Source organism: Pavona decussata, unplaced genomic scaffold, assembly GCF_977016875.1.
Source record: "Pavona decussata unplaced genomic scaffold, jaPavDecu1.1 SCAFFOLD_149, whole genome shotgun sequence".
Lineage (NCBI taxonomy): Eukaryota > Metazoa > Cnidaria > Anthozoa > Scleractinia > Agariciidae > Pavona > Pavona decussata.
The window spans coordinates 161,262-187,613 of NW_028145561.1; the positions used below are offsets into that span (position 1 = coordinate 161,262).

The window sequence follows — 26,352 nt, forward strand, 5'->3', positions numbered from 1 at the left end:
CATGCAATGCGGATAAAATGCCCAACAGTTCGTTAACGCGCCCAGGCAAGCAATTCGTAAGGTCAAAAATGCGTGCGTGAAATTACTGATTGTGTTAAGATACTAGAGTATTAAATTATATAATTAAAAATTCAATTCAATTAAGAGATTGAACTCCATTCTGTTGAAATTCCAATATTTTATCGAAAAAACAACACCACACTCATGAAAAATTTGTTCTTCAACGCCTGATTGTTTGCGTAGTCGAAAGTTCAAGTAGATATTTAGGAACTCTACTCTTAAAGGGGTCGCACTGTCAAGGGACGGTTTATGCTTAATCGCTGACAGAAATTGCTTAAATGTTTGACAAATAACCTGTTTTACAACATGACATTGCCCTTAGAACACCAGGGAGACAAATATTAAGGGATTTCGGAAAGGAAGAACAAGCTAGTATCTGCTATTAGTAACTTCTCTAAAATACACAGGAAGAACTTGAAAAAACATTAGTTGCAACCACTTTCATCCAGCCATCTGCAGCGTAACATATAAATTATTACTAGTTTCTGAGCACTAGTACCAAGACTGGCCCATAACTTTAGGGATTCCATGGATTCAAATACGTTTTCTCTCTATTCAAAGTGGCACAAAAATACTTGACAATGCCACCATAACATAGCCCATGGGCTCCTGTTATGGTGCAACGTTCACGGGAGGGGAGGGAACGTTTTGTTACATACATCTGAGTTGACCCCCTCCCCTGGGGGGCTAAAATGGGCTTTTAAAATGTATTGGACTCTCGTAAAGTGGGAGTGGCTAGAGTTCGTCTTTCACAAGTTTTGACACCAAGTCGAATTTTGCCCTGTCCTGTACCTACTGAAGGGCCACGCCTTTATAGCTCAAACTTTGGTCATTCGGATTTAACACCACCAAAGTAAACGTTACCAGAACTCAAATTTTAACGCCTTCAAGGCACGATCAACATTCATGTGATTCTACAGGGACATTGCCTATGCTGTGTGAATTTGACTGAAAAGTCCCGTAAGAAATGAATTTTGCGTCACATCGTTTAATTTCTTTTTTTTTTTAACTGTTGAGCATTTTATTTGCTTCAGATAACAATAGGTAAAAGAGTCACTAAATATAAAGTCATTCGTTTCTTGTGTAGAAAGATTTAAATTTTTTACATTCGGCAAATCCCGTACATACCTTCGCTAAATACGATAAAACCTGTTTTTCGCGTGATTTATGTTTTCAGTGTAAAGGTCTTACTCTCTCGCTTGACACAATTCAATGGTGATAGTGTTGACAGCCAATAAGATTTCCTTTTTGCTACTGAAAGTGTTTATATCGACAAACTGAAATCTGACCGACAGGAAACTTTATGCTTTTCTCTCACCGTTATAACCACTCAGTTTAAGACAAGTTTTAACGAATTGAAATCTCTGCGAAAACAAAAGGCACATTAGCTTATAGAGTATTAATAAAATCCAAAGAGGATTGGTTTGTTAGAAATAACAAACAATTATGTCAGAGGTTTAGGACACGCAATGCGGATGAAATACTTGACAGTTCAAACGCGCTCAGGCAAGCAATTCGTACTGGGTCAAAAAGGCGTGCGTGAAATTACTGATTATATTGGGATACAAGAGTATAAAATTATAAAATTAAAAATTAAATTAAATTAGCAGATCGAGCTCCTTTCTGTTGAAATTCAACCGAACATTTTATCGAAACACAACACTACACGCATGAAAGGTTTGTTCTTCAATACCTGATTGTTTGCGTAGTCGAAAGTTCAAGTACTGAGATTTTAAAGAATTCCGCTCTTAGGGGGGGGGGGGGGGGGGGCACTGTCAAGGGACGATTAATGCTGTGTTCTGCTGAAACGTTTGACAAATAACCTATTTTCTAACATGACATTGCTCTTAGAACACCAGGGAGACAAATATTAAGGGATTTCGCAAAGGAAGAGCAAACTATTTTCATTGACTTCTCTAAAATACACTGGAAGAACTTGAGAAACTGGCTAATTTTTTCAAGTTGCCATTCATTTCCATCCTAGCCATCTGCAGTGTAACATATTTAATACTAGTTTCTGCGCACTAGTAGGGTTATTTTAACAAGACTGGCTCGTTACTTTAGCGATTCAAGGGCTTCAAATACGTTTTTTCGCTATTCAAAGTGACACAAAAAATTCCTTAATGGCCAATGTAACGGTACACCAATAGTAACTGCAGTTAGTAAGAGTTAATTTAATTTGCTGTGAAAAATTCTGCTTGCTTATAGCAGTCATTGGCCTTAAGGCCAAGTCCACAATTTTTTCGTTTCCGGAGGTTTTCACCGACGTAAAAAATGTTTTCAATTGTTTCCAAAACGATTAAAAACGCACACATTTAGACGAAAATTTTGCTGATGAGGATCTCGCGTCTTTGGTAGTGAACTGTTTAAAACAAAACAAAATCGAAATCTTAATAAACGAACACTGGTATGTATGGACGGAGTGGTAAGTCTTCAAAAGATGTTGTTGCTTACCTTTGAGGCGAGGATCCGGTGTGACTTCCAGCCTCCGGGTATCACCTGTAACCGGAATAATTAACGAAACTGTGGACACGATTCTTTTAAGTTATACAATGATTTCCTTGTGAGAAAAAACCGCGTTATTGGTAGATCTTAAAGGAAAGCTCAGTCATTTCTTCCGCGTATAAAGTAAAAAGCCAATATGAAGACAGGGGCACCCAACGGATCGTTTAGGTAAATTATCTGTTCGGAAGACGCTTAATCCCCTACAATTTTCTTAACGGAATTTTCACCTCGAAGGCTTCGTGATATGGGAAATTTAAGGCCTAGTGCTCTCGGATTGATAAAAATGTCGTTTCGGGTACCGAAAAAAGGTCAACTAAGATTTTCGCAAAGGAAATAAGGCCTAAGGTTTTCGGAAAGTGGACAAAAATGCCCAAGGAATTTCGAAAGACTCGTGTAAGTTCCCCTAGAATGACCGAACTGGTAAAAATATTATAGCGCGACCTTAAATGAACCAACAGAGCTTTAAAGGCACTTCAGATAACCTAACATGTCAATAGTGTTTCAAAGGATCTGAGAGAGAAATGTCGTTGGGTCCCTCTGTTAAGTGCTCAGCTAGGACGAGAACGTAATTTCTTTCTTGAACTGTAAACCACACAAATAAAATAAACGCGTGAATAGAAGAAAAGACGACAGTGAAAATGTTTAATTTTAAACGTTCTTCCTCGAAGAGGTCACGGATTTTAAATTTGTATCAGTTTTGAGTTTTAACAATCAACTGAAAGCGGCTTAAATTTTGGACAGTTTTGTATCCCACGACACTCTACTTCAGCTGGTAAACATTTCTAGCTTCTTATCATTTTTGAGGGATGAGAAATTATTTTGAGTTTGCATTGCACAAAAGCGATTTTAAAAAATGATCCTGATATTTCCTCTTCTGTTTATCACCAATTGTTTCTAGTTTCAAGCACTTGTTGAATTTAGTTGAACCCTGGGTAGCAGGAAATAGAACCCTCCCATGAAGCTGTTCATCTGTAAGCAGTAGAAATTCTAACCTGGGAATGAAGCAAGAGAAATCCCAGCCAACAAAAGAAGACCCAAAATCTTCATCTTGTTAGGTGCTAGCTATCCTCCAACCAGTGGAGCACTTGGCCGATGTGTCCGAGCTTTTATGGAAGAGCGGGAGTTACTGAAATTACATCTGACGTTTGAATTACTCGGAAACAAAAGGTCGCTTTCTGATAAAATTAGAACAAACGGGCTACAGGCCAAAACATACATTAGTTATCAGAAATTCTCATGTTACTTCAAGGACGTGTTACTAAACCATCGGAAAAAGAGTCTCTTCTTACAGCGCCGATACCCAATACGGGCAATCCCTGGATATATGTACCTCGTTAGGCAAAGGAGATGATCAAATGCCCCACTAGAAATATGGCCAATTCTTCGCTAGACAATGCTGATAATAATCCATATTTTTAATACACGACACACAAGGTCATAGAGAAGTGCTCCATCTCAGTATTCATCCGAATAACGTTTGTTTATCTTGCCATCTCTTTGTCGGTTATCCCTTTGAACCAATTGGTTTGGCCGATGAGCCACCGAGATCGTCAACTTCCCCATATAAGATACTGATTAATTAATGCCCTCGGGGCTGCACTGCCTTACCCGATTGGGGAATCCACTTACACTGAGCTCACGTTTCTTTGGGTCGGCCGATCACAATCTTTGGACTCAGAAGGAACACTGTGCTTTATTCTCACAAGATTTTTTAATCTGTTAAACTTGATATTTGTTCGATAACACTTGACCTAAATAATCCAATGCATTAATTCAGAAGATTCTTTGTTCTTTTTCTTGAAATTTTACAAATAAACACGTTAGTCGTATGTCGTAAATACTTTCGTGTCTTTCCTAAAAGTGGATTTTGTATTACAAAACGTGTTTCGCCAATCCGGATCCCTGCTTTCATGAATAGCCCCCTTTTCTAAACATGCAAACCTCAATCGCTTGAAAATGAAATTCGCGTTGCATTAGGCTAAAGCAAAATTTGCCCAGTTTAATACAAGCCACGTACTGTGTTAAAAATTGAAATTTCTGATTTAATTTTGTTTCTTTGGTTGCGTGTCTGTGTTTTTAAAAACGGAAGCGAGATAGTTTTAGAGCTTCCTGCATTTTTGTTCACCTTTCTGGGCCACTAATTTCCAGATATTTTGTTTCGTTGATTATCATTGATATTCTCCTGCTCTCCTACGTTAATGCCAAGGTTATCATTGCCAAGGACAATAGTCCTTGATGCTTTCAAGAATAACAACACTCAGGGCTTGGGCTCGTGTAACACTAAAATAAAGCCTTGCAAAACAATTAGGACAACATGTAGTTGGTTGAAGAAAACAAACAAACAGAATAGAAAGAAAATAGTGCAAATGCTTGGAGCCTGTATATCAAATCCCTCTCAGAATGACCCGCGTCTTTATTTCTCTTCCGGTGCTAATGAAATATAACATTATCTAGTTAATTACTTCCAATCTTTGGACCAAGGTATTTAAATTAAATTCTAAAAAATACAACATTGTTCAATGTTCAGATGGTTTTGTTTTATAAGCTTTTCCGGGTCAAGTTTGATTAGGTTACGACTGACTTTGTTCGTGGCCAAAGTACACTTTTATAACTTGTTCCTTTGTTTATTGAGCAGCAATAGGACGTGACATAAGCTTTTAATTAATGGGCCAAGTTCGCTGAGTTGAATTTTTATAACGAGTATAGCAGCTTGATTTTCATTACACGCTAATCGTACCATTTAGCTGAATCTTTGAACTTGATAGTCTGTGGTGGGTTTATTTTTGCTAGCGCTAGGTAAACAGCGATTCATAGCTGAGTGAGAAAAGGTGATTAGTGTTTCCATTTGCTTTCCCCAAAGGGCTCCGCTTTGTATCAAACCATTTGAGTCTAAAGTAAACAGGTGTTTGAAATGCCGACATCCCATGGTACTTTTGTTGAATTAATCTCCCAAGTTAAAACCAGCCAAAAATCGCAAACTTCGTTTGGCGAAATGTGCACTGACCTTGGAAAGATTTCCAGTCAATATAGGCTAATTTGCAGATCAGATAACGTGAATTTGTGTAAATCTATTTTGAAAGCGAGATATGACGGACAATTTACAAAATGTACTGCTCAGCAGTTTTCATTTGCGTGAATGGTCAAACTTTAGGATTATATCCCCCAACTCAAACAATGAATCCGCTTAACAAGTATAAAAAAGATCCTAATGGGATTTCAAGCTGGATTTCGACGATTGCGGTATCTTTCCTCCGAACTTTCCCATCATTTGGAATCTGCTACGAGACATTAGAAGGAAAAGAGCCAGATTAAGTGTTAAATGTTTTCCAAGCACTTCTAGAAGAAAGTTGGATTGGAAACGCAATGGACTGTGCTTAAAGAGGCGTCTTTATTAAGCAGAAATATCTGTCATTTTATTACCTCTTTACTCTAAAACTTAGTACAGTAAACAGACTAAATGCAACTGCACGAATCTTCAATAATATTGATGAAAAGGAAGCTACTGGCCTGCGAGCAAGAGACAGCGGGGCCACAGAACACTTCTTGTTCCGAAAGGGCGTGAACACATCTTGGAACAAACGTGTTGAGAATTTGGCCTCTGTAACTTAACGCATTATTCAAATTGTATATGAAAGGCCAAAAGCTTCGAGACAGCTTCTATGCTAGTTTGTTGATCTTGTAATATTGAAAATGGCGATTCAGTTTGCAGGTCCTTGCCCTCACATGGAACGACAGCGCGTCCTCAAATGGTCAGTACACGACGCCAAGGCGCTAAACTCGTGAGCATGGCTCACTGTAGACAAACAGTTGGATTTACCTTCTGTTAACTAAATTTTAGCGATTTGCGTGCTTGAAAATAGTAATTTAGGGAAGAAAGCTTTGTCTCGTTACACTGAGAATGCAAAAGATATCGTGCTTAGAGAAATCAGTCAAAAGAAAGTAGCTTTTGTCTCAGCTAAATTTGTAATGGAAAACTCTGCTTTCCTTCTTTCCACTCGAAGGCGAAGATTGAAGATTCATGAAGTCCCGGCTTCGTTTTCGCTACCATGTTAGCCGCCTAGTGTCCTCAGAAGAGACCTGTTACAAGAATAACATCGACACAACAATTAGTAGTTCGACATTCAAACTTTGATGCAAGATATTTTAGATTCACCGAGAAAAGGATTCATTATAGTTTATTCATAACAATCAGCTTTCTAAGAGCAAGAACAAGACAGTGTAAACCGGCGGAAATGGTCAATATAACCAAGTAATTTGACGGGCCATAAGCAAGTAAATCAGTACAACGAAACAAAATTCACCAACCTTCGTAGAATGCCTCGTCCGAAGCGCGTTTGTGGAAGAAAATAAGCCAATAAATATGTTAAACGCAAGAGCTGTTTTCGGGCTGAAATTATATCTTGAACGCGGAATGTGTAAGGATTAAGGGCCGTGCGAACCAGGGGCCACGTACCTGTATCAAAAATGTATCAAAACTGTATTATGCCTATTAAAATTGACTGGAATTGGTTAGCCTTGTGACCTACGAATCCGCTTAACAGGGGCTACAAATGTGTAGTATTCGCGGGTCGCTGAGCCCATGAATACACGTCTCGGTTAACACTGAAGAGGCGTTCACTTAAGAGGCTAAAAATGCAGGATTAACTACTGAGACCATCATGATCGAGCATCTGCCTGCAGGAAATTAGAGGTTGGTTGGTTAGGAGAGGCGTTCACTGTTAGTATTTTGACGTGTTTCTGTTTAGCTTGGACTAATACCGAAGCCCTGTCCATACGCATCCATGTCAATCGTTGTAATTTTAAAACAATTCTTTTTACACGGTTAGGCCTTCCGTTGACATGGAAACGATAAAAATTATTGTAAACGGAAAGACGTTTTTCTAAGGCATTTTCGAGAGAGAGATTAAGAGATTTTCGAAAACGGAGAGTCATGCCTTCCGTCCACACACAGGCGATTGAAAACCGAGTTTAGACAAAAATGGATCCAAAATGAGTATCTGTGAACAATACTTCGATCGGTGCGCGAAGAGTGTGCGATAATGGAACGGGTAAAAAAATGAAATGTTTACGAGCTCAAGATGCTGGGATCCTTGTCCATTTGTGTAGGTGCGACTGACTTTTTATTTATTACTTGAAGCGCTTCTATTTAAAATAATATCTAAACATATAGATACAGGTTAAAGAAAAATAAGAAACAAAGACAGCCGAGATCACAGGACACAGCAAAGCTCTGCCGAGTGATATCCCAGTTGCACTTTGCACCAGTTCTTATATGTTGATCCTCAATAAATTGTAAACAACAACAAACCTTTGAAGTTTAGTTTAGTTTAACGCATTCGCCACAACAATTTCAACGATAATAAGAGATAATAACAAAATTAAACAAATAGCAAATAAATCAAAAGTAAGAGGGAGAAGTTGGGGGGGGGGGGGGCAGGAGAAAGAGACAGAACTTTCGTCTCAATTGTGACCTAAGTCCCTCTAGGTAAGACAATCTACAAATTACAAATAGTAGAAGAAGACACAATAGACAATTAAAAAGAATCACAATTAAGGAAACGGAGGACTGTAGGTTTCTCGTTTTGACAGATAAAACTGGAGAAAACTAGTTTTAAACGTAGTTAACGAATTGTTAGTCGGATTTAAGTCTGATGGCAAAGAGTTCTGTCGTTCAGCAGACCAGTAATAGAAAATGATTTTCTATAGTAATCTTGATTGTGTTCATCAATTAGATTATAATTAATAAACAATTGAATGACTCAGAGTGATGTTCGTTTGTTTGTCCTTGTTAAGCAATTTGGACAAGCCGTTAGGAACGTCACTTATCTTCAGCCCAGATGGCCACAAGTTACTAATTTGAACTAACCACCAACAGCGAGCTGTTATCTCACAATTATGCTGATGCGCGTTTTAGCTGAATATTATGGTAGTTTTTGGAAATACCGCTGGCTTTGGGTGGCCGCGATTACAGCGGTTACCAACAACACGCGACCTATCGCCTTCAAAAGACTCCGATAAAGTTGCGTTTAGGTGGACGTCAATCAAAGAAAAGCCGTTGAAATTAATTTGAATTCTGAGAGCATTTCAAGGCAACAGAACGAAGAAATTGACAGTTTTATCCGCTGACGGATGGTAAACTTTATGAAAGTTGATTTCCAAGACAGACTATCTGAAAAATGCGCATTGTTTCGACGAAGCCGTATTTTTTTTATGAAAATTTGAAATCGCCACACCTGACAATTAAATCAGCGATGCGTGCAAATGAGCAAATTATCACGTGCAGTGAAAATCGAAATTTTTAAAACATTTTATTTGCGCTTGATCTGGCTGGAGAATCAATTTAAATAAAGTTTACCTTCTCTAAGCGAGGTAAAATTCTTAGTTTCTTGCAGGGTTACCTTGGAATCTTGTCAGAATTCAAAATAATTTCAACGGCTTTTCTTTGATTGACGTCCACCAAAACGCAACTTTATCGGACTCTTTTGAATGCCGTAGGTCGCGTGTTATTGGTAACCGCTGTAAGAAAAATAAAAAAGTAAAGCGTGAAGTCAATGCCTCGATATATTTGACAAAAGCATACTCAATACTAACAAGAGATTAGCTAGATCTCTCGAGCTTTCCCAATCCACCGAGTTTTGTTTTCAGCATTTGAAGACAAAAAGGGGCTTTTTTTCTGTTCTCGTATAAAATAAGGGTAAACGAGTGTTACGTTACGTTGCTTTTGGTTTTCAATTCCCCCAAACTTATTGAAATGTTTTCTATTTCGGTTAGAAAATAATCCATGGAAAAATTTAGTGTGTTTCAAGTGTCATACATACGGCTTTAAACCCCAAAATAATTTGGCAAACGAACAAAAGTCTCTATTCGGGACGAATAAAACATGACACGAAACGGAAATGAAACTCAAGCACATAAGTACCAGAAATAGTGAGTACAAGGTATTTGTACAAATGCCGGACTAAATCTGCTGGAAATTGAGGTCCCTCTAACAAATCCCGAGGACCTTTTAGCCTAGGGGCCGACCTGGGGTGTCACAGTTACGTAGGACCAAAAAGGAAGAAGAGTGCCCAACTTTCTTGAGTCAGCTCAGTTCTTAAAAGCATAGAAAAGTTGCTGCTCCAGGAAACAGTATTAAGTTTACCGAATTTTGGGCTGACACGACCGAGCATTTGCAATTGCAGACATTGCTGTCAGGGAACGAGCGAGCCTGGTTCTGAGTTAGGACAATAAGAGGTCAAAGATTCGTTTAAAGATCCTCGTTGATCGAACGAGGGTAAAAATAATTCGGTCCCATCGGCTGTTTAGCCATTTCTATCAGGGCCAAAGCATTTAATTCTGAAAAATAACTGATCGCCAACTAAAAATAAAATAAATCCGGTCGAGTGTTACTAGAGAAGCTGGTCACAGTGACCACCAGAAAACAACGTCTGAGTACACCACAGCCACCGCTCGCGGCGAGCACCAGGTTAAACTCTGAATCTGTTGCTATTGGCTGCGTTTACTGGCGTAGTTTATCTAGCTCGCCTCTAGACTACCAAAGCTAGAAAGGTACTGCTATGCGGATGTGAAGCTAGTAATACTCGTTTAACCGGTTTTCCTGGTCACTACGCGTTCAGTATAAGTACTGCTGGCAAAGCTTGAGGTTTTATCAGGACAAGAGAATGCGAATCTTTTTTTTTTTTTTAACCGAAATTTAAGTTTCACGCATTAATCAATTCACATTTAAAAAATTTAGTGTAAATTACCTATCGCTATGTACAACTCTCTAACTCATCTTACTCCAAGTTTTCATTACAGGCCCAAGGAATAATCATTTTCTGCTTGTAACAACCAATGGCGGTTACTGTTATCTTGAAGTCACGCGTACAAATAGTAATATTAAGTTGTTAGGCCTTATCTTTTTGTCACATTCCAGCGACGTCTAATGCAAGTCAAGTTACACATTAAGGCTATTCCCAATCCCCTCTCAAAGTAAAGTGTATTATTTTCGTTAGTGTTATCAGAGAGGTTTTCAATTGAGTGTCGAAAGTAATTTCGCGTAAGCTTTGGTTTTGCATTGCTACGCTCTGTGATTGGTTAATGAAACTCGGCCACTTTCTCAACCAGTGGGAATCCAATCCAAAACCAATCGTGTTTTGCCCGCACGTGTTTTCCCGCGCTTGGCGCCATTTACATATATTTGCTTCGAATTCTGATTGGATCATTGTATTGTTTAGATCTGCTGGGATTGGCCAGAGTAATAACTTTGGTTTTGGTTTTACGACTTTCAATGGGAAACCGGTCTATTGAAACGAGTTAGTTATTTTTGGTCTAAATTAATGCTGTTTTTGCTAGAGTTAGCGTGAGCAATGCTATCATGTTGTTGTAAGGTATCTTGTACAAGGATTCATTCCCCCCTGAAATAGTTCGTTCCCTTCAAAGGTAGCGCAATGTTTTTCGATGTTTTAATAGCGCTGGGAACTGAAAACGCTATTATATTTAAGGTTGCCACTCTTAGCAGTCGATTTACCCTCTTAAGGCTCTAATGCCATTGTTCCCTCGCTCAAATCTGCTAATTCTGTCCTTAATCCACGGCGTCAACACCGTTAAATTAGCATAGACACCGTATTTGTTCGGCAAAGCACATTGTTCACCCCACGAAACTAATCCAGCCGCGTAATGGCGTCCGCACTTCGTACAGACCAGCGGACCACCACTGTCGTATTCACACGCATCAATTCCTCCCTCGGGATATCCCGCGCACATTGCAGTGTCATGAATGGTTCCGTTGTACGACTTTTCCAGGTTACACACTTCGCGTGACACAACTCTAACTATAGTCTCACGTAGTATGTCTGGTTGGGTACCATTCCACTGAGTATGGCCCCAGCCCGCCACATAGCACTCCTCATTTGGCGCGAAAACGTCATCTGGACGAGGCAAGCACAGCGGCTGGACGTAATCAGTGAACACAAGTGGTTTGTCGAGCTTGAGAATGGCTGAAATACAACATGAGATTTCCATGTTAACACCTAAAATACCTCAGGTCATGGCTATTCTTACCAGTTCTTGGAGTGCAGAGACATGCAAAAATTGACGATAAAAACCGGCGTTTCGGTGTATTCAGGACGCCATTGTCAAGGAGAAATTAAAAAAAAAAAAAAAATTTCTCCTTGACAATGGCGTCATGAAGACACCGAAACGTCGGTTTTTATTATTGGTTTTTATCGTTAATTTTTGCATGTCTCTGCATTACCAGTTCTTGGAGTGAATAAAATAAACACAATATTTTCACAAAAAGTGATACAGTTTTTCGAGCCCGGCTAAGTGGCCCATAATCTCAGAACTTAATCTGGTTTATTTTCCATGAAAGGGCCGCTGGACCCCACAGGGTGGGGGTCGGGTAATTAACCAGGAATGACTGTTTCCCTGAGTAGATGGGATGCTTGTTCCCTTTAGCATTCAGTTGTCGTCAATACCCATTTCTACACCTGGGTAGAGTCCGAGACAATGTGGGCCAATATTTTTTGTTTAGGAAAGAACACACTGACAATGAGGACAATGTAGAGACAGACCAAGCTGGTTCACATTCGGTACCTTAACCCCTGTCACTCCCAGGAGTGATCAATGTGTAATTTCTCCTTACATTATCAATACATTGCCGACCAGACAGGTGATGAAAATAAAGACAATCATCAACTAGGTGATATTGTTTTATGTAACACCAAATTGTGTGAACTAACTTTAAAAAGAATTGTATGACAGTTAGTTGGGAGAATTAACATTCAGATAATGGGAGTGAAAGGGTAATAGACAAAAGATCTGTAGATAAAGGGCCTGGTAGTCACAGAAATTGTATACAGACTCAGTGGCCCCTGTGCTAAACTCAGTGGCCTAGTACAAGGTACACCGTGCTCTAACATTGAACGCCACCTACCGCTATACATGCAATACTAAGGCCAAACAGATAATTTTCATGGAAACAAAATAAAACACTTAAATGCCATAACAGAGTAATGGCTGGACGTTATTTGAGTATTGTAATACTTACAGATATCGTTCAAGGGCGGCGTATCGTATATCCCTTCAAACCACATGGATTTGTAGTTTTCGTGTATTGTGATGTTCACAACTTTACGTCTTTGCTCAAAGCGATCATCCCTTTCCTTCAGATGGTGATCTCCAAGAACCGCCGTCCAGTCTGCTGGATTACTGGACGTAAAAGGGTCTAAACAGAATAAAGAAAACTTGGAACCTAAACATGTCAGGAGTAAATAAAAAATAACAAAAACAACAATGGAACAGTGTGATGGAAAACTTTTGATGGCGAGACGAGAGGAGAATGGGGACGAGGTGTAACGCGGACAATATTCTTTCCCTTGGTTGAAACAATTAAAAGATCCATAGCCTCGATTAAGGGAAAAACAAAAGTCTACAAGATAAAAATACTGCTGAATGTTAAAACGTTTGCCTCTAATTATCATTAAGTAAAAAAAGCCCAAAACAAACAAAATGGAGGTGGTTGTAAGGGGGGGGGGGGGTGGGGGTTGCTCTGGTTCAAGCCGTTGTTGTGGTAAAGCAAACAAACAAATAAAATAACCAAAAAAGGAAGTTTATTGCTTTATAGGTTGAACTGTGAGGTTAACAAGCAACGTGAGTTCTGACGGTGTAAAATGTTTCTGAATTCTAAACGTAAGTGAACTGCGCTATCGAGTTGTACAATTGGTTGGGAACATTGTCCGATGAAATCTTTATTAAATCCAGAAGATATACTATTTTTCTTGTGATTGTAAGAATGTGAGTCTCAGCAGGAAGAATAATGGTTGCTGGCATCGGTTTCCATTACTTTTCAGGACTTAAACTTTGACGCATCATTACCACTGTTTATCAGTTCATACAACAACAACGGTATCCTACAAATCCTACGTCAACTGACAGCATTATCGTTCGCGGTCCTTTGCAGTTTTCACGTCTATCCAACAAATGCCTAAACATTGGCGAACAAGGTATGGTTATTCTCTCGATCGAACTGTAATCAATATGCGGCTTTTACCTTATTGTAGCTTATAAACTGACGATAAATATTACAATACTCACTAAAACAATGGGCTGTTGTCACTATCCACGTGTTTGATATGACTGCGCCGCCGCAGTAGTGACTTCCTTTAAACAACAGCGCCGCCTGCCATGGCCACTTTCCTTGGGAACTCTGGGAGCCACCCACAATCCTTTTCACCCGTCGGCCTGTAGTGTTCTTGTTTCTTATCTTTCGGAGGCCGCATTCTTGAGGAAAGACTAAAAACAACGGACATATCAGCTGGTATGGAAGCCGCTAAACGGTGTCAAAAACGACTTAACGCTTTTGGTATATAGAAGACCCCTATTTTATCTACTTTAATATTTCGCTTTATTATTAAGCAGGCTCTTTCATTACGGCTTTATTTAGTTTTTTCATATTGAATGGTATGTATTACAGGATAAGATTGCTAAAAAAGACAGCTTCGCGCTTTAAAAACTATTAGTAAATCAACTATGATAGAAGGTTACGCAGTTGAATCAAAAAATCAAATGTGGGAGAACGCATCATTTCGAGAACGTTACAAGGATCGCAAAAAAAACAAAAAAAAAAAAAAAAAAAAAGCGAAACCGGACCCTGAACACGACAGGAAACTACTGCCAACTGCTTGATTGGATTTTCATTTCACAGTGCTAATACATAGGGCCGTGTCTACTCACGGGTCCTCGTGGTCTAAGGCTAGCAATCCTGACATAACGTTTGTGTCGTCAAAGGAAGTTTATTAGAAAAAGTAACTACAACAAAGGTAGTAAAAAAAAAGACGTACTGGAATCCATAGAGGGTGAAAACGACGATGGCCGTGCTGAAAAAGAAAGAAGAAGAAAAAAATGACGAGCAGGTTAATGATAGGTTCTTTCAGCGTTGCTTTGTAATAAAGGAGTTTCTTAAAAAAAGCTTTACCTGTCGTGTGTTGTGGTGTCGATGCATCTGCAAATTTAAAAGAAATATACACACAATAAGAAAATAAGATATCACTTTTCCAATTCAGTTATTCTCCTGGAGCAATTTGTTTTGAGTTATCTCAGGAGCGGACCGTTCACATCTTCTTAAATTTCCAGCTGTTAACCTTTAAGCCCTAACAGTGATCAGCATCAAATTTCGCCTTGTAATATCAACGCTTATTCAATCCCTGAGGTTATGAGAATTAAGGATATGATCACCCTAGGTGAATATTATTTAAACTTCCCCCAGTACTTTTATAATAAAAGTATGGGGACAAGATAGGAGAATTTGTTCTTTGATATTACGGTCAAGAGACTACAGCTCTTCTCCAAACGTTTGTTCCAAGAATCTAACCTTAAGGTCCAAAAAACGTTTGATAGTGATTTTATTATATCACCCGGGTACATCAAGAATCAAATTCCATGACAGCGGAAGTGGCACAGCGGACATGAGCGGAAAATACGGCTTACGATTGAAATTAACTGGAGTAAAATCAAAAACAGCTGCTAGTGAAAAGGAGCAACTGTGGACAGGAGGATCATCACATCACCAATATCATTGATCTCCGCTGAAAGAGCTGTTCCGCTATCTAATCCCCTTCCCTCAATACACGGCCGTCGAAAATATTACCTTACCTAACCTTAAGATGAAGACTATTTTGCCCGCTATCAAAAAAAGCAAGCTAGAGAAGCCATTCTCGAAAGAGCCGCCTGACTTTACAAATAACATAATAACATATGTACTGGTGTAACAACCTGTTTCAGCTTTTGGTTGCCATAGCAGCTAACCACAGCCCTTGCACTACATAAAATGATAAATATAAGGTGTTATAATGAGTCTGGTATAACTATGAGGTAAAGAGTCAAACCTTTGTTTACTAGAGTATCAGGTCTTCCTCAGGGGAGGGGGCAGAAATGCCCTTTCCCCCTCCCCCCCCTCCGAGAAGCCTGATACTCAAGCTAAACCTTTTTTGACAAAAGGTCTTATATGTAATACCTGGCAAAGGTGTCACTTCCAATTCCAGTGGTGCAAAATCTGCGATAAAAACAAAAAATAAAAAAAACTTTTCGAATGAATTGCCATTGTTGGCTTTCGCGTCAACAGTTCTACCATCCTTCAAGGCTGCAGGTGCGTGAAAGCATGCTGTTTGTTCTGCTTACATTATTTACGTCGAGTCAGGAAGAAAAGAAGGACAAATCGCTTATAACAGAAAGCCTTGTTTTTTTTCTTTATTGCAAAAATTCATAGGTGGGTGCTTTTTCTGTCAGCATTACGTCATGCGCTGTTTTGTCCATTTTCGCGCAAAACTTTCACCTTTTTTCTCCTGTCTCCCTTCCCCTCATGTCGTTAGAGATTTGTTTTGCTGATTGCGTAAGATACGTGGATGAGAACAACGAATAATAACCGTGTAAAATAATATATGTGACTGAGCTTACCACACAACGTAATCACACTCAGACAAATCAAAAGCTCCCCCAGCAACATCCTGGATACCGTTGAACGATGCCGACGTTATTTTTGGATCACCTATAAAGGGTAGAAAATATTGAACAATGCCAGTGAAAAACGTGCGTGTTTTTTTCTTATAAAACTTGCGTGCTTGACAGCGCACTCTAGTCTGATTGTAACATGGAAAAGTTTGGACGATCTTGTGAGCCCCATCAAAAATTTTGCAGATTTAACTGATCCGAGGCTTAGCAATTTTGTATTAAATTTCTGGAAAAGTAGCGCCTTTTCTTCTTGAAATGTGGTTTAAGACCGGTGTTTTGATGGCCGCGTTCACAACGCCCAGCCAAGATTATTGCTCGGCTGCAGCCATCTTGTCATTAGCTCCCCCGGGCATTAGCTCTCACAGTGTGGTTCTTCATTTTGTGTGTTCAATCTTTGTATTCTCCATTGAATGGTTCTTGGTACTTTTCAGTTGTGAGGGTTGAAAACTTGACGAGTGCTCCCCCCTCCCTTCCTTCTAGTTAATGGAATCGCTCATTAGAAGAAATCAGGGAAATCGCTTACAAGTGCAGTTGACTCCCGAGTAACTAGAACCACTGATTAGTTTTCATCGACTTCTTTTGCTGCTTTGTATTGTTTTGTACACTACTGTACTATCTTCAGATCTGTTTTGGTTTGTTAGCAAAATATCGTTCCGTATTTAGTCTTTCTGATTTTAAAAACACTTTCTTCAGTTTCTTTGAAAAGCAGTCAAACGATGTAAGCATGAAAACACTGTTTTATTTCTAATTTTCAGTTATTTGTTGCCATCTCCCGATAAATCGAGCCTTTTCTGATTTCCCACAAAGATTCGAGTTATCAGGAGTCAACTGTTGTCCCTAAGGACGGGGCGGGGGGGGGGGGGGGGGTGCTGGTGTAGGAAGAACTGGGCTGGGAAGCCACTTATATTAGTATCCTATTATTAGCGTATTAAAAACAGCAGTAGACGAAGTCCCTCTTGCTCGACTGATCCTTATTGGCAAACTCCCAATAGACTTTGTTACCTTGCGCAATTTTTGCGAGTGAGTCAATTTGTGCCTAATCCGACACTGGATTACTTGAGTCAGGGCTCCGTTTAATTTTCACTGTACCTCTAGGACAACTAAGGCGATTACTTTGATTGATTCTACATCTGCTCTCTTTTTATAGGTATTTAATCTGTGACTCTGATCGTTCGAGTTGGAAACCATGCACGCAAATGCTGTGCCTAATTATGTCATCAACACTTTTAACAAGAATATGTGAAATAGCAATCCTACCTCGCAAACTGGTGATACTGACCAAATCAAAATAAATTGAAAAACCAAAATTGCCATTAAATGAGACCAAGAAATGCTGTCAACAGTTACAAACGACTCTTGAGAATAGACAGATGCCTCGCCCGGTGTAAACTCCAGTCTTCTTGGCTTGCATTCCAAAAGTCTGGATCGTTTGTAGTGTGTTGACCTGGGAAACTTAAAACAACGCAACTCTTCTTGTAATATAAGAGGGACGTTGTGGCCGAAATCCTGATAGCGCTTTCATCAAACACTATAATACGGTGTAATCCGTGCGCCATACAAGGTACCGAAATATATTTGAGTCTTGAGACACAACCGATCATAACATGCCACTAACTATTAAAGAAAGGTAATATGTTACCTCAAATAAAAAACTCTTCTCTTTAAAGCTCAGTTTAGGCAGTTGTCTTGGTTATGCCAGATGGACCAGCCGAATGTCCGTCTTGTCCGAACGTAGCCGCTCCTGAAAGCTCCCTCACATGCACAACACCTCAGTGTTGGAGTATTGCGCACCAGGGCTACAGACTTGAATAAAGAATTTACAGCGTTTTATCTGTCAGTATTTAACCGGACAGGAAGTAATTTAATTTGCTTATCTTGACAGTTTTGTATGACTTGATGACGCAAGCTGGGACAGACAGTAAATACGAGGTGAGAGAATCACCTTAATATCTCGAGAAATCTTTAAAGATGGCACTCAGAGGTGAAGCAGAATGGTTGTAAATAAATAAGAACTTACGGGAAGGTTAGTCGCAAGAGACATGGTGCGTCATCACTGATCAGTACCAGCCACGATCTCGTCTTCACCGCAGACGTGTCCTATTTCATTTGAGCGGTAAGATAACAGACGTGTGGACCTATTAAGTGTTAGTTATTAACTGTTTAATTTATAGTGACATCACAACTCTCTAGACAATTTATGAAGAACACAGAAAAGCTGAATTCAACACTGAATTAAAAGTGGTGTCAGTTGAAACTCACACAAAATCGTTGCGGACTAGTCGAGTGCTACCACTGCACTTCGGTATGGAGAAAAAAATCAACTACCCTCTCTGATCTCAGTCCGCCAGAGGTAATCAATATCGATTATCAGTATCGCCAAAGGTTATAATCAACAGGAGCCCATGAGTCATCGGCTCCTGTAATCAATCGATATTGTAATCAATCGCCGATTTCTATCGATTGATATCGGTAATCGATAACAATCGAACTCACAGAAATTTTTCTCTCGATTGGCAAAAATCGATAATCCATCTTGTCCTGACTGCAATCGATAGTTTGGAGTCTTGTTTTTTCAAGCATATAACTATTTTTCTGAACAGAAGATGGCAATGCTATTGTATTGTTTAACAAACAGTTCGTTGTCATTAGTACTACCGTATTGATACTTATTTTCGCGATTTTAAAACCCGCGAATAAAAATCTTCGCGAAATTTAATACCCAACTGAGAAAATTCAAATCACGGAAAAAAATGATTAACATGTAATAACAACAACACATACAGTATATGTATCGACAAATATACAAATTATTAACTGGTTTTACTGGTAAGTTCCATTTTGTATCTTATGTTGTGATAATTTTTAAATACAGTAAAAACCCACGTATAAGAACCTAGAATTTTTGGGTCCAGGCTCAATGGGTTCTTATATTTTGGGGTAGTTTTTCCGAAGTCAGGCTGATTAGGTTCTTAGTAGGTTCTTATTTGTAGGATTTGTCATAGTGATACAAAAAGTCAGGGCACTATACAGATTCAAGTCCCAAGACTACACCAGTACAATTTTATACAGTACTACATATTCTATACTCTGTATTTAAAAGATTTTCAATTTTGAAGTTTCTTCATTGTACTACATACTGTATTAAACAAGTAATTTTCATGGTATATTTCTCAGAAATTTCACAATTTCCAACAAAATCCAGTTTTTGGCCTTACAATAAGTGTTTTTTTTTTTTGTATAAGAGCCTATTTTACTTTGCCAGGCTAAATAGGTTCTTATATATTTGGGTATTAAAATGCCCAATTTCAGCCTGTAGGTTCTTAAATCACTAGGTTCTTATACGTGGGTTTTTGTTGCATGCGTTTTGCTGGTTCCAGTTTACCTTAAAAGCCAATTTTCAAATATGCGTTTTGCTGGTTCCAGTTTATCTCAGTAGAAATTTTTAAGGTTTAGACTTTTGAAAAATAAAATGAAGTTAAGAACGCTTGAATTGCGAAATTCAATGCTCTTTTTTCATATGTGCCTTTTGAAATCACGAAAATAAAACCCCGCGAAATACTTTCTCGCCAATATCGCGAAAGCTCAGCTGTTTGGTCACGTGTGCTGTTGAGTTTTCGTGAGTTTTTCGTCTCGCGAGGCCTGAGGAAAATATCTGTCTTGTTTGATATTTGAGATTTCGCCTCGCGAGGCGAAATTCTCACGAAAACTCAACTGCACACTTGAGGAAACAGTTCAGCTGATTGCCTCGCGATGTCTCGTAAGGCAGTTTGCTCAGCTCTTTCCTCAAGTGTGCGGCAGGCTTTACCCCATCTTCTTAGTCTGCGAGCAGTCTCCTTTCGTTTGCTCGAGAATCCGCGAAGAACACAAGACATTTGAAGTGCGAACGGCAAAGCCGCGAGTAGCGCGGGCAGAGGAAGGCGCGGCTTTGCCGCTCGCGTGCGCGACGTGCCCCTTCGAATATCGTGCTCGCTCAGTTTTTTCCGTTCTTCCCCGTGGATTCTCGAGCAAAGGAGAGACTGCTCTCAGTCTACCATCTTCTCTATGTTTAGCAATACCCAAAAGAGCGTCTGCAAGGGAGGCTACCGATACCCAGGAAATCCTTGAAGACCTCAATTAACGTAGTAGATAGTTTGAAATGTACATTCCAAACAAAGATCGAGATATGCCATACTGTGTACGATTATTGGGGACATTTTAGCCAAACGCGTTGTCACAAAACAGTCTAAAACTGTATTTTATTAAATTATGTTTTTGTTACAATTTTATAAAATAAATAAACGTTTCTATGACTTCTGTACAAGGGAGTTTCTTCTTTTTCGTCTTTTCCTTTGAGAGGTTCATTTTTTTCAAGTTATTTATACAATACAACACTGGAAGGTCAAGACTTGGTTGCACCTTTGAAATGAATACATTGGGGTTTAAAAACGAACTCATGCTAACCACCTAATGCACAAAGATTTAATTTGCTGTTTTGCAGACATCAGTATCACACTATAGTCACCACAATTTTGGATTCTCCCATAACCGAGGTAAAACCACAAAACATTGTACGTGTTTTTTCAAGAAGCGACCAGACCATGGCACTGACGATTCAACTCCTCTCCGTCAGAAGGATGCTTGTTGAATCAGTTGTCTGCTTTATTTTTGCTTGGTGATCCGGCGGAGTTGTCTACTGATCTGATTAACTTGGTCAAAACCTGCGCCTGATAAAACACACAAACAACGTTTTTAAGTATTCATGGAAGGTATTAAGACAGGTCTATTCTAAAAGGTGGCCCGCCTACGCAGATCTTTTAGGGTCATTTTTCATGAAAGGAAACCGAAGACATTTTATACCTATCAAAATTCGAAGCAATTTGATTGGCGAGTGACAGTCCTCCAAAAACGGACCTATTCACATGTCAAACATCTATGTAACCAGAGAAACATAGACGTTATTCAAAAAATTTTCACCACGTTGGATACTTTTAAAAGTGCAAATTCAATGCGAGAAATAGGTGGTAATATTGAGTATCAGGCCTGCGGGAGGGGGTGGGGGAGGGGGGGAAATCAGCCCAATTACCACACAAGCAAAAACTAATACTTGTTTGGAAATTGAACCTCTGCTTTGTGAATTTTAAAATCCGACGTATTTTAAATGGGTGTTTGGTTTTATCGACAGAGTTTATAAGGTAATTTGGCCGATTTCTTTTGTGCGTTATTGTAAAATTTGCATCTTGAATAAAGTATGTTATGATAAAATGATGATTCACGATAAAACACTAAAAAATTGAAAGCTGTAACGGTCAAAAACTGAGACGGTGTACAAATATGAACATAATCTGTGAAGATTTCCAATGGTGCTCATCCCTCCCCGGGCATTAGGATTACTTGAAAACAAAGCCGCAAATACCTCACAGCCGGGACAAATAAAAGCGTTCAAATGCCCTGGGGGACCGAAGTTTATTTTAATGAAAGTTAATTAAACGGTGGAGTGAATTGAACTGGGGTGGACTGCACTGGGTTTCTAAAACAGGGATTTGTAAACATGGATTTGTAAATATGGATTTGTAAAACGACGATTTGTAAAACATGGATTAGTGAAACGATGATTTGTAAATTGTAAAACATGGATTTGTGAAACGCGGACTTGTAAAACATGGATTGGTAAAGCGTGGATTTGAAAAACATGGATTTGTGAAACGTGGATTTGTAAAACATCGGTTTGTAAAAATAGATTTGTAAAACGTGGATTTGTAAAACGACGACTTGTGACATGAACTTGTAAAACATGGATTTTCTGAGTGGACGCGGGCACACTGCTTCGTTAGGTATATGTTGATTGCTAAATAATCACTGTCTCTCTTGCGTGAATATAAAACGATGCGACCTGATGGATTATGTAGTGATCTAATCAGCATGCGCATATTTCGTATTTATTCCTTTGTCCACGTGCTTATATTTTCTACCAAGAGGAATGCAAACAAGCTGATTGCTCAAACATTTTCCAGAAAGCTGTTGAGTCTTATTTTTAATTGACGTTTTTTTTTGTCAATCGAGTGTATATGGTTTGCCATGGTTTTCTTGAAGCGCATGATCAACGTTGTATCCCCGGCTTTACCCGAAAATTTATTTCAATACACATGCAATTCATGGGAACAGAGTTGTGCCGGACAACTCGTACTTGTCCCGACTGGTTTTCATAATATGATGGCAAACAATCGCAGTCAATCACAAAATCAGCCGTCGAAAAATTTGCAATGATTGTTTCGGTGAAAGAACAACGAGTAGTTACCCTTCGGTCCAAGTTTACAATGTATGTATTTTCATTGAGCACCAATTCAAAGGGATTTCCACAAATTAGATAAACTAAGTAAACAGTATAAGGTTATTCCAAACCATCGCAGATGTTCTTCAGAGAAAATTTGTATGCGCGCCTTTTTTTATGGAAACCCTAGAAAACTATATATCAGTGTAAAGCTTATAAATTGTAGGATCTGAAATGAGGCTACTTTTGAACGTCTTTGCTTTGGTGGGTGCGCGCAAGCCCTGAAATGCAAAACTGACGGTGTGTGTTCTTTGACTGAATTACCAGCCCTCACATTAATGAAGACATTCCATACATGGGCTAACAAAGTGTGTCAGGCTTTTCCGATATTGCAAAGTTTGACAATGGAATACTTTACAATGAGTCTCATGGGCTGGGACGCCGCAAGAAAGCTATTTCGAATTTCGCAAAAGCCTGACACGCTTTGGTGCATTAATAGAGAGCTTAAGCACCACGTTTACGGCAAACGGCAAACGTGAGATTATGTTTTCTTGAAAATATGAGTACGTAGATGAAAATAGAACAAGATAATTCTGGCCCTTTAATTCTAACGCAAAAACACTCAATTTTTCTGAGAAACTTAAAACAGCGAGCGGCAAATGAAGGATAAACATGGTCACGTGGTCATTTCTGCCGTTTGCCGTTTGCCGTAAACGTGGTGCTTAACCTCTCCAATGTGTGACCAACACATTGGCTAAATTTCGTCAAAATCTGATAACTTTAGATACCCTATAAATTCATTTGAATGGAGGCAAAACTCGCAAAAAACTTGTTACTTGTGGCAAAACAATCTACCAAAGGCATAGTTTGGTCACCAATGGGCAAAACTAAAGGAAATCGGTGTTTCGCGCTGTGCCTCTCTCGATTCTTCTCTGATCTGTGAAGTTGAAGGTTGTTTAAACCATGAGCCCTTGTCACTCCGGTTTGTTTCCAAGCCTTTCCGTTCTTATAAAACGTTTCATGGCGACAAAATACCTCCTACCTCAACGAGAATTTTCTAACAAACATGACACTAACATTGCCAATTAGATGAAAAAGAAGCTTCTGGATAAGCCTATTTGCCGGGAAAAGGTCAGTGGTATTGTTCATGCCTTTTGGAGATCATGACACTTCGATGGTTCATTAACTTTTATTCAAAAAAATTATTTTCCTCAATATTCAACTTGCGCGGATTTTAAGGTTTACTTTTTCTGCGTTCGGAAATTGTTTTAATGAATGAACTTTAATTTGGCAAAAAACTATTTTTCATAAAACTAGCCCAGCGAACCCTTGCAATAGCCTTAACTTTTCCTTCGCTAAAGTTATATTGTGGCTAAATCGTCTCCTTTCAAATCCTCGTTTCTTGGTTACCGTTATACAGTGAGTGTTGTGACGCATTTCTAATTCTCATGTATACAAAAATTTTAGAGGTTCTTGAAAATCTAGTTGTGCTGAAACTGCTCCCGCCTGTGCAAAAGCTTTTGCTGTTAAATGTACGCCACATCCCATCGGACAGGTGGACAGCAAATTATCGCAAAGAATTGTGAAAGATCGTAAAATAAAATGTGTGTTCTACCTGCCTCCTTGCAGAATTAGCCGAATATGAACTTTTATGGTTCGAGATACGGTTGCACGGCTGTAAAAGTGAATAAACCTTATTCCAAAGTGGCTTCCATTTTAATATTCTTTTGTTTGCATTCAAATTAGCTCTTTTGCCTCGTTCAAAGTAAAATACTCTTCTGAACTTTGAGCTTAAGAACGAGGTGAGAAGGGCTAATTTGAATATCAACAAAAAGATATTAAAATGGTAAGCATTTTGGAATAAGGTCTATGGTTTCCAAATTATCGCAGGATCGCAGTTGATCACAAACGATCGCAACAGTTCGGTCACGGTTGTATATACAAGCGATCGTAAAGCGTCAACAGCACAGAAAGATTCCGCACAGCCTCCAACATTAATTACACCTGCCCCCACTATCATATTAACCCTCTTCCTAAAACGGCAAGCGTGCTGAGTAGAGTTTGAGTCGCAAAATGTGAACGTAATTAATGTATGAGGGTGTGCGAAAATCTTGCCGAATAACTTTAAGAAGGAAGTCGAAAGGTTGCATTTCACGCCTGGAAGTTGTGAATTTGGAAAAAGTTGCTCAAATGGCTCGATTATTTTTGTAATAAAAGCAAAAAAAAAAAAAAAAAAACTGAAATCTCCATCAAATAGAATTTTCATACGAAAGAAGTCGAAATTTTGCATTTCACACCTGGGAGCTGGAAATTGGAAAAAGTTGCTCGATCTTTTCATATCAAAAGTTATTGTTTTTAAAAGAAACAGCCGAAAAATACCTAGAATCTCCATGAAAAGGAAGCCTGCTACGAAAGGAAAGAGAAGCAAACATTTCGAAATATTATAATCAGAATAAGTAAGTGGACTCCTTGTTTGCTTAGTCAAACAAAATTAAAAGGACATTGAAAACAAAGCTCTTTACACCGCAGAGTATTAACATGTTTGTTTCTTAGAAACTGAACGCAGGTTGAAAAAATCCTTTCCGCGTTGAAATCAGATCGGTAAGAATCGATGCAAACAAAAACAAAATGGAAACCAATGTCTTGGACTCGGTACAGAAAGACGTTTGCTATCCTTAGCATTTTTCTAGGAAGCTTGCTCGTAATCGTTCAACAATGGCTTCTGCAAAACAAAGTTTCAAGAGATAATGAACTTCATCATCTTTCGATCGTGAATGGACAATGGAAAGAAAATTACGCGAACAAACGCCGCTTGAAGGTCGTTTTATTTTACACTACATTATTCGGTCGCTCACCATGGCCTGGTCTCGCAAATGACTACAATTTCACGCACTGGAACAACATTGGCTGTCGTGTACAAGCGTGCAGAATAACATATAACAGAAGCGAACTCTCGAACAGCGATGCAGTGTTATTCCATGGCAGAGATTTACCAGATGTATTACACATGAGGAACATTGTAAAGAAAAAACCTTCAAAACAGCGATGGATTTACTTCATGCATGAAAGTCCAAAATTCACCTACTACGACCCGGCTTTGTACAACGGCTTCTTCAACTGGACGATGTCGTATCGGAAAGATTCGGAGTTTTTCGTACCTTATCGAACCTACACCCGACTGGAACCCGACGAGATTGCACTCAGACAGACGGTGACTACGAACTATGCCAACGGTAAAGACAAATTGGTTGTTTGGATTGTAAGTCACTGCGGAGGACTCAGAGAAGAATTCGTAAGAAAACTAACAAAATACATAAAAGTTGATGTTTTTGGATCATGTTCAAGGCGTTTCAATCAAACTGAAACTTGTCGGAGGTCGTCTCCGGCCTGTCGCCAAAAACTACAGCGCTACAAATTCATCATTGCGTTTGAAAATTCCTTCTGCGTTGACTACATAACAGAGAAATACTGGTATACACCGTTTGAACACAATGTCGTTCCAGTTGTGATGGGAGGCGCCTCGTATGACTCACAGCTCGCCATTCCCGGCTCATTTATTAACGTGGCAAATTTCCTGTCAGTCAAAGCACTTGCTAATTATTTACTTTCCTTGGACTCAAACGATAAAGCTTACAACGAATATTTTTGGTGGAAAAAGGAGTTTAAACCCGTGCTACCCGAATCTTGGACTTGTAAGATATGTGCGGCTTTAAATGACGATTCCTTGCCAGCTAAAGTTTATAACAATATGGACGATTTGTGGGGTGAGGAAAAGGCTTGCGGGAAAAACAAAGAAAAAATACAAAAACTTGTTGAGCAACTTGATTAAAGTAATTATACAAAGGAAAGAAGAAATAAGAATTCAATTCAGTTAGAAAGTTTAAGGACGGTGCCTACTAATACCGAAGTCTTTTTGTGCGGTTTATGACTATGCGGGAAAAGCAGATCTTAGCAAGGCCTATTGGAATCCAAAAAGAAAATTGGGGGTAACCACGCATTTTTCAGATATAAATAAGCAACAATATCTCTAAAAAGCGCCAAAATATAAAGCA

At 39.0% G+C, this 26,352-nt stretch overlaps 4 protein-coding genes across 6 annotated transcripts in view; 1 reads left to right on the forward strand and 3 right to left on the reverse strand.

Moving 5' to 3' along the window:
• The window catches only part of LOC146466223 (vitellogenin-2-like), a 32,720-nt gene extending 29,048 nt beyond the window's left edge, over positions 1 to 3,672 (reverse strand). The window contains exons 1-2 of the mRNA XM_085127619.1: positions 3,558 to 3,672; positions 2,515 to 2,559 (exon numbers count right to left, since the gene is read on the reverse strand). Coding sequence (XP_084983745.1) covers positions 2,515 to 2,559; positions 3,558 to 3,612 — 100 coding nt within the window. The 5' untranslated portion in view covers positions 3,613 to 3,672. The remainder of the gene's footprint in view (positions 1 to 2,514; positions 2,560 to 3,557) is intronic.
• A 6,372-nt stretch (positions 3,673 to 10,044) lies between these two features.
• Positions 10,045 to 17,936, reverse strand: LOC146466224 (transmembrane protease serine 11D-like). Of its 3 annotated transcripts, XR_014868078.1 has the most exons (9): positions 17,693 to 17,934; positions 16,000 to 16,090; positions 15,560 to 15,598; positions 14,522 to 14,548; positions 14,388 to 14,423; positions 13,642 to 13,839; positions 12,596 to 12,772; positions 10,146 to 11,543; positions 10,045 to 10,089 (listed from the first exon to the last, which is right to left on the reverse strand). XR_014868078.1 is itself a non-coding variant. In XM_085127604.1 (8 exons), exons 2-8 carry the CDS (start codon positions 16,046 to 16,048, stop codon positions 11,071 to 11,073), a joined length of 999 nt encoding a protein of 332 aa, XP_084983730.1. In that variant the 5' UTR covers positions 16,049 to 16,090; positions 17,693 to 17,934; the 3' UTR covers positions 10,045 to 11,070. The 3 variants fall into 3 exon arrangements, 2 of the variants coding, with proteins under 2 accessions (XP_084983730.1, XP_084983731.1); XM_085127604.1 differs by having other exon boundaries at positions 10,045 to 11,543; XM_085127605.1 differs by lacking the exon at positions 14,388 to 14,423 and having other exon boundaries at positions 10,045 to 11,543; positions 17,693 to 17,936.
• Positions 17,937 to 20,271: 2,335 nt separating this feature from the next.
• Positions 20,272 to 26,352, reverse strand: part of LOC146466225 (dynein axonemal intermediate chain 4-like) — a 44,515-nt gene continuing 38,434 nt past the window's right edge. The window contains exon 24 of the mRNA XM_085127600.1: positions 20,272 to 20,756. Within this exon, the coding sequence (XP_084983726.1) occupies positions 20,679 to 20,756 (78 nt within the window). The 3' untranslated portion in view covers positions 20,272 to 20,678. The remainder of the gene's footprint in view (positions 20,757 to 26,352) is intronic.
• On the forward strand, positions 24,476 to 26,178 carry LOC146466226 (alpha-(1,3)-fucosyltransferase 7-like). Its single transcript, XM_085127591.1, has one exon. It carries the CDS (start codon positions 24,912 to 24,914, stop codon positions 26,127 to 26,129), a length of 1,218 nt encoding a protein of 405 aa, XP_084983717.1. The 5' UTR covers positions 24,476 to 24,911; the 3' UTR covers positions 26,130 to 26,178.

Bases quoted from the DNA above. Each gene is read 5' to 3' on its own strand.
- LOC146466224 (XM_085127604.1), bottom strand. From the start codon at position 16,048: ATGTTGCTGGGGGAGCTTTTGATTTGTCTGAGTGTGATTACGTTGTGT. The intron at 14,424-14,521 runs GTAAAGCTTTTT...TTTCTTTTTCAG, and splicing joins GACACCACAACACACGACAG to CACGGCCATCGTCGTTTTCA. The intron at 12,773-13,641 runs GTGAGTATTGTA...TATTCTGTTTAG, and splicing joins GACAACAGCCCATTGTTTTA to ACCCTTTTACGTCCAGTAAT.
- LOC146466226 (XM_085127591.1), top strand. From the start codon at position 24,912: ATGCAAACAAAAACAAAATGGAAACCAATGTCTTGGACTCGGTACAGA.